Genomic DNA, 12,168 nt, shown 5'->3' on the forward strand with positions numbered 1-12,168 from the left:
CATCACTACGTCCTGAGTCCCTGATATACGTCACTACGTCCTGAGTCCCTGATATACGTCACACAGTCCTGAGTCCCTGATATACGTCACTACGTCCAGAGTCCCTGATATATGTCACACAATCCTGAGTCCCTGATATACGTCACACAGTCCTGAGTCCCTGATATACATCACTACGTCCTGAGTCCCTGGCCTACACCATGATCCAGGCCTGAGCCTCCTATACAGAATAACACTGTTTTGTGCTGTTTGTGATAGTGCTGCTGCGGCCAGGGCAGGACAAACACCGTGCGCGTAAGCAGCGGACAGCGCCAAGTGAAGTGCGTCCTTAATATGCATGGCAGGGAGCGGCGGTGTTCAGCTGTACAGGTCATTATAATTCAGCAGACTAAAGAGATAAAAGGGAAATGAAATTGTAGCTGCGGAGACCTCCCCCACCTGTGCCCCCTCCTGCATCCAAGCGATAAACTGGAGCCGCTTCCCGTTTAATAGCCCACTAAAGCGCATGGCGGCCTGGCTCCTGCGCCATCCTCCTGTTTTATCTCTCCCGGCCGCAGAGTCCACGGCTCTGAGCAGAGGCCACTTAATCCTGCAATAAAATCATGGCTAATAAAGTCACCCGGTCATTACAATGCTCCAGTGCACATCTTCCTGCTACACGCATCGCAGCAAACACACGTGTGCCTTATGCCGTCTCCAAGCATTTCACCTGTGTCATGGAAACCACAATTACGATCTAAGTCAGGCATGTCCAAACGGTGCCCGTCCAGCTGTTGTGAAACTACACATCCCAGCATGCCTTGCCAGAGTTTTAGCATTCCCTTATAGCAAAACTGTGGTAAGGCATGATGGGAATTGTAGTTTCATAACAGCTGGCGGGCCATCGTTTGGACATGCCTGATCTAAGGAAAAGGAAATACAAAACTGTAGGAAATCCATCACTTTTAAAAGGGATAGCCAAAAAAAGGGGCTGTCAAATTGCAAATTTGAGAGTACTGAGCCTTTCCAGGGACCCTATCCGGACACCCATCCCCCAGTTATGTACCCCATCAGGCCGCCGGCAGCGAACTGGTTAAAATGGAATTGGAAACGTAAAACAAGACCATAAAAAGAAGCACGCAGAATGGAAATGGCGCCCGTTTGGCGTTCTAGCGATACAAAAGCCCTTTGTTATCAGTTAAATAGAAATGTTTTAAGGCTAGCACTTACAGGGCAATTTTTAATTGGCATACGTATTATTGCGGCCTACTCTTATCTCACGGGGGTCGGGATATCAGCTTGTGTCAAGCTCATTCCGCATTCTAGCAAATTACTGGCATGCAGAAAAGAAGGCTGGAGCTTTTGGCAGTGGCAACGATGTTATTGTGCCCCCCCCCGGCCCCCACTGCCTTCGGCTCAGGTGATGGGGGGTGGCGAGAGGGTGGGGAGGTTTTGGGGACAGAGCCGGAGTCTGCAGCTATTATTACCTCTGATGTTAAAATGTGCCGACTGTCAACGTAAGTCAAATACACAATCGCAGAATGCATCTGCAATCCATAAAAGCACTTCTCCCTCCCGTCAGCGTTAATGTCACCGAGGAGCGTCCTAGTAATGTCATTAAACCTTCAGCCAGGGCACATGAGAGAGCCAATTTGCCGGGGGAACAATGCGAGGAGAAAGCAGCCTATTTGTGAAAGGGTTTATTACAGCAAAGTAGCATTGCCGGATAACATGGGCACATATCATTTCTGTATTGCAGCCCCCTCGCTCCGCTCTCCCCAGATTAAGCAGCAAATTGCTGAGTCCCCAGGCCCTGGAGCAAAGGGGGATTGTGATGTGGAGAGCCGAGCAAAATGCATTGCCTTCCTATATCTGCACCCCCCCCCAACACACACACACACAGCTGACCCTAAATCTGTACCCCAACAGCTGTCGGCTGGTTATCCACCCCTGCATCTAAATTTACCTGAGCTATTTAAAAAAAAAAAGAACAAGGGTTCTGCCAACCATATTGTTACAGAGAACATCACTGAGAACATCAATGAGGCAAGAGGCACGAATGCCTCCTTGGTTTCAACTTTATACTAGTGACTTGAGAGGTTAACTATAGCTTCATTCCACACCTGCAGTGACAGTATGGGATGGACATCGAATCGCAATGTTTTACTACCATCGATGGTTTTAAATCGATGGTAGTATTTTTACCATTCGATGGCGGCATTCCGGTGTTTGCCGCCATCGAATGGTAAATATTCGATGGTGTTCCGATGGTCTCCCCCAACCCAGCCAGCCACCTAAATGTGTTTCACGCCCCAGCTTATCCCACCTAAAGGGCGGAGCATCATGTGTACATGCCCTAGCTTATCCCACCTAATGGGCGGAGCTTTATGTGTACACGCCCCAGCTTATCCCACCTAAAGGGCAGAGCTTTATGTGTACACGCCCCAGCTTATCCCACCTAAAGGGCGGAGCTTCATGTGTACACGCCCTAGCTTATCCTATGGAAAGGGCGGAGCTTTATGTGTACACGCCCCAGCTTATCCCACCTAAAGGGCGGAGCTTCATGTGTACATGCCCAGCTTATACCACGGCAAGGGCGGAGCTTTATGTGTACACGCCCCAGGTTATCCCACCTAAAGGGCGGGGCTTCATGTGCACATGCCCAGCTTATCCCACGGAAAGGGCGGAGCTTTATGTGTACACGCCCCAGATTATCCCACCTAAAGGGCGGAGCTTTATGTGTACACGCCCCAGCTTATCCCACCTAAAGGGCGGAGCTTCATGTGTACACGCCCTAGCTTATCCTATGGAAAGGGCGGAGCTTTATGTGTACACGCCCCAGCTTATCCCACCTAAAGGGCGGAGCTTCATGTGTACATGCCCAGCTTATACCACGGCAAGGGCGGAGCTTTATGTGTACACGCCCCAGGTTATCCCACCTAAAGGGCGGGGCTTCATGTGCACATGCCCAGCTTATCCCACGGAAAGGGCGGAGCTTTATGTGTACACGCCCCAGATTATCCCACCTAAAGGGCGGAGCTTTATGTGTACACGCCCCAGCTTATCCAACCTAAAGGGCGGAGCATCATGTTGGTGAGCTAACCCAGCAAGATCTGACCCATGCTTATATTGAGTCTCGTTGTGTATGTGCAGGCTAAGCCCAGCGAACCACTGCTTCCTACAGCGCTACCTCCATCTTGGACAACCATTGGCGACATACAGTGTGGGTGTGTGAGTTCCTCGTGGGCTCCCGGAATCACTGGGTCCTACAGGCACAGGTGTAATACAGTGCCCCCTATAGTACGCTTCCCCTGACCAGGGCATACTGATACCAAGCCCCCCGTCCCAGATACCTGTAGTGCTCAGTAGAATGTTACTCTGCAGACTGCAGTAGCCACTGGCACCCTATCAGTGCACCCATAGCATCACTGCGTGGCACAGTGCCATCCTGCGCTGGCACACGCAGGCCTGACATAATGCACACAGGCCGCTTCTGTTACACCGCTCACACCGCTCAGCCTCAGCTCCTTCCTACACTTCCATTATCACATTCTGCAGGAGAGTCTCAATCCTCCCGAGACTCGCTCACGATAATTATCTTAATTGACTTTAATATTTCCCTTTGTAGTGTTCTAGGTTTTTTTTTTGCAATTAGCGCCATTTCTGCAGACACGTCCCCGTGCATCCAGCTGAAGTTGGTACCGGGAAGAGCTCCCGAATCCCCCTCAGGAGCGCAGGGCTGCTCTGCCCCAGGAGAACGGTGCTTTATCTGCTCCTGGAAATACCTGTCACCCTATTAGAAGACGGAAGAGGGGAGCAGGGATGTTATAACTCCAGGCATTACGTAATTCATGCAGCACGAACTGCAGAATGTGCAGAAAACAAAGCCTCATATACTGTACCACGGAACCAGCATCCTCATACCGTCTGGCTGCGGGTCTCATACAGCCACCAATATGCCTGATGCCCACCGCCATGGACAGTAATAGCAACCTCCCCTCCTCATACCATCACCTGCACAGCACTGGCTGCGGGTCTCATACAGCCACCAATATGCCTGATGCCCCCGCCATGGACAGCAATAGCAACCTCCCCTCCTCATACTGTCACCTGCACAGCACTGGCTGCGGGTCTCATACAGCCACCAATATGCCTGATGCCCCCGCCATGGACAGCAATAGCAACCTCCCTCCTCATACCATCACCTGCACAGCACTGGCTGTGGGTCTCATACAGTCACCAGTACACCTGATGCCCACCGCCATGGACAGCAATAGCAACCGCCCCTCCTCATACCATCGCCTGCACATCACTGGCTGTGGGTCTCACACAGTCACCAATACACCTGATGCCCACCGCCATGGACAGCAATAGCAACCTCCCCTCCTCATACTGTCACCTGCACAGCACTGGCTGTGGGTCTCATACAGCCACCAGTACACCTGATGCCCCCGCCATGGACAGCAATAGCAACCTCCCTCCTCATACTGTCACCTGCACAGCACTGGCTGTGGGTCTCATACAGCCACCAATATGCCTGATGCCCCCGCCATGGACAGTAATAGCAACCTCCCCTCCTCATACCATCACCTGCACAGCACTGGCTGTGGGTCTCATACAGCCACCAGCACACCTGATGCCCACCGTCATGGACAGCAATAGCAACCTCCCCTCCTCATACTGTCACCTGCACAGCACTTGCTGTGGGTCTCATACAGCCACCAGTACACCTGATGCCCCCACCATGGACAGCAATAGCAACCTCCCCTCCTCATACCATCACCTGCACAGCACTGGCTGTGGGTCTCATACAGCCACCAGCACACCTGATGCCCACCGTCATGGACAGCAAAAGCAACCTCCCCTCCTCATACTGTCACCTGCACAGCACTTGCTGTGGGTCTCATACAGCCACCAGTACACCTGATGCCCCCACCATGGACAGCAATAGCAACCTCCCCTCCTCATACTGTCACCTGCACAGCACTGGCTATGGGTCTCATACAGCCACCAGTACACCTGATGCCCCCACCATGGACAGCAATAGCAACCTCCCCTCCTCATACCATCACCTGCACAGCACTGGCTGTGGGTCTCATACAGCCACCAGCACACCTGATGCCCCCGCCATGGACAGCAATAGCAACCTCCCCTCCTCATACTGTCACCTGCACAGCACTGGCTGCGGGTCTCATACAGCCACCAATACGCCTGATGCCCCCGCCATGGACAGTAATAGCAACCTCCCCTCCTCATACCATCACCTGCACAGCACTGGCTGTGGGTCTCATACAGCCACCAGTACACCTGATGCCCCCACCATGGACAGCAATAGCAACCGCCCCTCCTCATACCATCACCTGCACAGCACTGGCTGTGGGTCTCATACAGTCACCAATACACCTGATGCCCACCGCCATGGACAGCAATAGCAACCTCCCCTCCTCATACTGTCACCTGCACAGCACTGGCTGTGGGTCTCATACAGCCACCAGTACACCTGATGCCCCCCGCCATGGACAGCAATAGCAACCTCCCCTCCTCATACTGTCACCTGCACAGCACTGGCTGTGGGTCTCATACAGCCACCAGCACACCTGATGCCCACCGTCATGGACAGCAATAGCAACCTCCCCTCCTCATACCATCACCTGCACAGCACTGGCTGTGGGTCTCATACAGTCACCAGTACACCTGATGCCCACCGCCATGGACAGCAATAGCAACCTCCCCTCCTCATACCGTCACCTGCACAGCACTGGATGTGGGTCTCATACAGCCACCAGTACACCTGATGCCCCCACCATGGACAGCAATAGCAACCGCCCCTCCTCATACCATCACCTGCACAGCACTGGATGTTGTTCTTATACAGCCACCAGTACACCTGATGCCCACTGCTATGGACAGCAATAGCAACCTCCTCTCCTCATACAGCCACCAGTACACCTGATGCCCACCGCCATGGACAGCAATAGCAACCTCCTCTCCTCCTACATCCACCACTACACCTGATGCCCACCGCCATGGACAGTAATAGCAACCTCCCCTCCTCTTGCTGTAACACTACCACAGACATAGCCCCGAGTTGGTGTGAGGGACCTGGGGCCCGGCTACTGCCACCAATGCCAATTTTACAACCTGACTTACAACCAATCCTACAAAAAAGCGACAACATGTAATATCAGTGTTCCTGCATCTGTGCCAACTTCGGGCAGCACTCGGCACCATCAACATGGAGAGTGCAATGCTCTGCAGCTAAGTTATCAGTGTAAGTTGCACGTGTACAGAGGATTTGGGGTGGAGGGGCTGCAGGTAGGTGTAGGGGAGCACTGCACACTCACTAAAGTGGGGTAGAAGTGATAGGGATCAGATCTTCGGGGTGATTGTGGTGGGCACAGGTGGTCGGGATGATAGTGGTGGGCACAGGTGGTCGGGATGATAGTGGTGGGCACAGGTGGTCGGGATGATAGTGGTGGGTCGGGATGATAGTGGTGGGTCGGGATGATAGTGGTGGGCACCGGTGATCTGGATGATAGTGGTGGGAACATGTGGACAGGATGATAGTGGTGGGCACAGGCAGTCGGGATGATAGTGGTGGGCACAGGTGGTAGGGATGATAGTGGTGGGCACAGGTGGTCGGGATGATAGTGGTGGGCACAGGTGATCGGGATGATAGTGGTGGGCACAGGTGGTAGGGATGATAGTGGTGGGCACAGGTGGTCGGGATGATAGTGGTGGGCACAGGTGGTCAGGATGATAGTGGTGGGCACAGGTGGTCAGGATGATAGTGGTGGGCACAGGTGGTCGGGATGATAGGGGTGGGCACAGGTGGTCAGGATGATAGTGGTGGGCACAGGTGGTCGGGATGATAGGGGTGGGCACAGGTGGTCGGGATGATAGTGGTGGGCACAGGTGGTCAGGATGATAGTGGTGGGCACAGGTGGTCGGGATGATAGTGGTGGGCACAGGTGGTCAGGATGATAGTGGTGGGCACAGGTGGTCAGGATGATAGTGGTGGGCACAGGTGGTCGGGATGATAGGGGTGGGCACAGGTGGTCAGGATGATAGTGGTGGGCACAGGTGGTCGGGATGATAGGGGTGGGCACAGGTGGTCAGGATGATAGTAGATCTGATGAAGCCGCTGACAAGAGAGGCGGGGAAACGCGTCGTCAAACATTGCCGTCGCCACTAAACCACGAGAGCCTGAGAGAAGAACGCCGGAGCCGGGAGTCCTAGAGAAGGCTACAATATCGGTAAGACCAGCAGCCGGGGACCCGCTCCAGGCACGCACTTCCTCACAACAAGTGGATAACAAATTATTACCGTATTTGGTGGAGCGATAAACATATAACAAGCTGACAAAGCTTATAACATCCCCTGAGCAGGTGGCACTTGCAATATACTGCCCTAACACCAAAGCGACCAGGGGGTCCCGCATAATTGAGTGCTTGAATGAGTGACTTATCTGCTTGAGAGCTGGACTGCACTAACTTTGCCTAAACTGTGTGAATTGGGGCGTTACTTTTCCCTAACCTAAAAAAGGTCAAACAAACAAAAAAGGATCTTTCACTGTCTTAACAATACTAACCATCCAGCCTCTGTGTGATTGCCAGAAGCCCAATTGAGCATATATCGGCTTATCAGCTATGCAAGAAACCATACAAACTGCAGCTTAAGTCACAGACATTTTAATATCAATTTTTTGGCTTTTTTTATGCTTATTTTTTAAATGTGCCCATAATTGTTCTACCGGCCGGTGGTATTGTGAATGCATTATTGTGTTAATAAATTTGTATACATTTTTAATTGAATACTTGTGGTATAGTCTTCAGCGCCGTTTACAATTTTTTGTCTTGTTTTTGGTCCAGTTTGAGGGTTGAATATCCCTTTTAAACGGCAGCTGGGGCTATAACTCAGTGCCCTGAGCTTGGTTATAATATATCTGTTGGTTGATAGTGGTGGGCACAGATATAGTACAGTAATAATGATTTTGTATTTCAGATGAAGGAAAGCTGAGAGAATAATGGGGGGGGGGGTGAAACAGGTGAATACTGGGGGGGGGGTGAGACAGGAGGGAGGGGTATGGGATGAGTGAGTACGAGGGTTATGTGATAATATTCTGGAGCAAGCTGTGATCATGGAGGGACAGGCAGAGGGAGACTTGAACGCTGAGGCAAGAGGAGGGTGGAGGGAGCGTCTATAAGTGGCAGCGGATGAGTGACATAGGCAGGTGGGTTAATTAACCAAAGATAGGATGCAAGGTTCATACATCATAAACCAGTCATAGACACACTGACACAGACACACTGACAGACACAGACACACTAATACAGTAACTGACACAGTCATAGACACACTGACACAGACACACTGACAGACACACGGACAGACACAGACACACTAATACAGTAACTGACACAGTCATAGATACACTGACACAGTCACACTGACAGACACAGACACACTAATACAGTAACTGACACAGTCATAGACACACTGACACAGACACACTGACACAGACACAGACACACTAATACAGTAACTGACACAGTCATAGATACACTGACACAGTCACACTGACAGACACAGACACACTAATACAGTAACTGACACAGTCATAGACCCACTGACACAGTCACAGACACACTGACACAGACACACTGAGACACAGACAGCCTGACACAGTCAGACACACTGACACAGTCAGACACACTGACACAGACACACTGACACAGTCATAGACACCCTCACAAAGTCACAGACACCGACAGTCACTCTGACACAGTCACTCTGACAGTCACAGACTCACTGACACAGTCACACTGACGCAGTCACTGACACAGTCATAGACACACTGAAACAGTCACACTGATATAGACACACTGACAGTCACACGGACGCAGTCACTGACACAGTCATAGACACACTGAAACAGTCACACTGATATAGACACACTGACAGTCACAGACACACTGATATAGACACACTGACACAGTCATAGACACACTGACACAGTCACACTGACGCAGTCACTGACACAGTCATAGACACCCTGACACAGTCACACTAACATAGTCAAAGACACACTGACACAGACTCTACATTGACACAGTCACATTGACAGACACAATGACACAGTCACATTGAGACAGTCACAAACAAACTGAGACAGTCACAATAAAGTGGTGGTGATGTGAGTGAGGGGAGAGGTGCCTAGTATTAGGGTACTGTGCCTGGTACTGAGGTGTGCGGTGCATGGTATTAGGGTAATGCGCCTTGTAAGGAGGTGTGAGGTGCCCAGTATTAGGGTACTGTGCTTGGTACTGAGGTGTGCGGTGCCCGGTATTAGGGTACTGTGTCTGGTAATGAGGTGTGAGGTGCCCGATATTAGGGTTCTGTGCCTTGCAATGAGGAATGAGGTGCCCGGTAATGTGCCTGGAAAGGTATTAGCGCAATACGCCTGGTAAGGAGGTGTGAGGTGCCCGGTAATAAGGTAATTTGCCTGGTAATGAGGTGTGAGGTTCACTATATTAGGGTGCTGATCCTGGAAATTGTGGTGTGGGGTGCCTGGTAATGAGGTGTGTGGTACCCGGTATTAGGGTTCTGTGCGTGGTACTGAGGTGTGTAGTGCCCGGTATTAGGGTTCTGTGTCCGGTACTGAGGTGTGAGGTGACTGTATTAGAGTTCTGAGCCTGGTACTGAGGTGTGTGGTGCCCGGTATGTCTGATGCTGAGGCTGGTGGCGGTATTAGGAACCTGATAACAGTGGGGGTGGGGGAGGGTAGTACTCGGCATTAGGGTTATGTGCCTGGTACTGAGGTTTTCGGTGCCCGGTATGTCTGGTGCTGAGGTGTGCGGTGCCCAGTAGTGGTGGAGGAGGTGCCCTGTAATAGAAACGTGATAACAGTGGGCGTTGGGTAGGACAGTACTCGGCATTAGGGTTATGTGCCTGGTACTGAGGTGTGCTGTGCCCGGTATGTCTGATGCTGAGGTGAGAGGTGTCTGGTGCTGAGGTGTGTGGTGCCCAGTAGTGGTGAAGGAGGTGCCCTGTAATAGAAACGTGATAACAGTGGGGGTTGGGGAGGACAGTACTCGGCATGAGGTTCTGTACTTGGTACTGAGGTGTGTGGTGCCCGGTATTAGGGTAATGTGCCTGGTACTGAGGTGTGAGGTGTGCGGTGTCTGGTGCTGAGGTGAGAGGTGTCTGGTGCTGAGGTGTGAGGTGCCCAGTAGTGGTGGAGTAGGTGCCCTGTGTTAGGAACCTGATAACAGTGGGGGTGGGGGAGGACAGTACTCGGCATGAGGTTCTGTACTTGGTACTGAGGTGTGTGGTGCCCGGTATTAGGGTAATGTGCCTGGTACTGAGGTGTGAGGTGTGCGGTGTCTGGTGCTGAGGTGAGAGGTGTCTGGTGCTGAGGTGTGAGGTGCCCAGTAGTGGTGGAGTAGGTGCCCTGTGTTAGGAACCTGATAACAGTGGGGGTGGGGGAGGGCAGTACTCGGCATGAGGTTCTGTACTTGGTACTGAGGTGTGTGGTGCCCGGTATTACGGTAATGTGCCTGGTACTGAGGTGTGCAGTGTCTGGTGCTGAGGTGAGAGGTGTCTGGTGCTGAGGTGCCCAGTAGTGGTGGAGTAGGTGCTCTGTATTAGGAACCTGATAACAGTGGGGGTGGGGAGGGCAGTACTCGGCATTAGGGTTATGTGCCTGGAATTGTGAGGAGCAGTGACAGGTGCCAGAGTTCTCCACATGATACTGCTGGGGGCAGGGTCTAGTATAATCTTCTGTGCCTGGTATTGGTGGAGGTAGTGCCTGGTATTAAGGTTTAGTGCCAGGGGTTGGTGGTGGGAGTGTATTGATAGGGGTTCAGCATGTGGGTTCTATGCCTGGTGTCGGAAGGGGCAGTGCCCCGTATTAGGGTCACATGCCATGTGTTGGAGGGTGCAGTGCCCAGTATTAGGGGTCTGGGCCTGGTGTTGGAGGGAGCAGTGCCCAGTATTAGGGTTCTATGCCTGGTGTTGGAGGGGGCAGTGCCCAGTATTAGGGTTACATGCCAGGTGTTGGAGGGGGCAGTGCCCAGTATTACTGTTCTATGCCTGATAATGTAGGGGACAGTGCCCAGTATTAGGGTTCAATTCCTGGTGTTGAAGCGGGCAGTGCCCGGTATTAGGGTTACATGCCAGGTGTTGGAGGGGGCAGTGCCCAGTATTAGGGGGGTCTGGGCCTGGTGTTAGTCTGAGCAATGCCTGGAATTAGGGTGCTGTGCCCAGTATTAGTGGTCTGACTGTGCCCAGTATTAGGGTTTTGTGCCCAGCATTTATGATGGCAGTTCCTGGTATTGAGGTCCTGTGTCCGGTATGACGGGTGGCAGTGCCCGGGATCAGGCTGCTGTGCCCGGAATGACGGGTGGCAGTGCCCGGGATCAGAGTGGCTGTGCCCGGGATCAGGCTGCAGCGCTGGGGACGCCGGAGATGCGATGCTCGGTACTCACGTGTGCTGCTGCGGGAATATGAAGCCATCCGTCCCGGGGAAGAGGATGAGGCCGGTGTGGATGAGGCACAGGGCCGGGAGCAGCGGGCTGAGAGCCCCGGTACCGATGAGCAGCATCCTGCACAGCCCGGAGATGAGAGGCTGAGGCTGGGAGCTCTGTACTGCTGCCGAGGACCGGGGGAGGGAGGAGGAGGAGGAGGAGGGGGGGGGGGGTGCTCACTGGCTGCTGCCCGCCCCGTGCAGGCTCATCATCCCCGAGACACTGCCCCTCACACACCGAGACTGCCCACCCTGAGAGACTGCCCACCCTCACTGACAGAGAGACTGCCCACCTCATACACTTCTCACCTGAGAGACTACCCAACATTCGGACTGACCACCCTGAGCAAGACTAGTGCCCACATCATACACAGATGCTGCCCACCACGAGAGACTGTGCCCTCCTTAATATACATCGAGACTGCCCACCTTATATACAGAGAGTGAGACTATTACTATACTATACACAGATGCTGCCCGCGCTAAGGGATACTGAACTCATCGTACACCAAGACTGCCCATGATAGATTGCCCCCCCCCCCCCTTATTTATACACACATTGAGACTGCCCTCCATATACATGAGACTGCCCAGCCTGCGAGAAAGCACAACGCCTTTTTACATACAAGACTGCTCATCTTATACCTCGAGACTGCCTGCCC

General features: G+C 52.7%; 1 protein-coding gene across 1 annotated transcript in view; it reads right to left on the reverse strand.

Annotated features, from left to right (window-relative positions):
- CACNA2D2 (calcium voltage-gated channel auxiliary subunit alpha2delta 2) overlaps window positions 1-11,663 on the reverse strand; it is a gene marked incomplete at its 3' end in the record, with an annotated part of 191,874 nt that extends 180,211 nt beyond the window's left edge. Inside the window, exon 1 of the mRNA XM_083158159.1 lies at window positions 11,469-11,663. Coding sequence (XP_083014285.1) covers window positions 11,469-11,584 — 116 coding nt within the window. The remainder of the gene's footprint in view (window positions 1-11,468) is intronic.
- Between the last annotated feature and the right edge of the window lie 505 nt (window positions 11,664-12,168).

Source organism: Crinia signifera, chromosome 8 (genome assembly GCF_055691185.1).
Source record: "Crinia signifera chromosome 8, ASM5569118v1, whole genome shotgun sequence".
NCBI classification, from domain to species: Eukaryota; Metazoa; Chordata; class Amphibia; order Anura; family Myobatrachidae; genus Crinia; species Crinia signifera.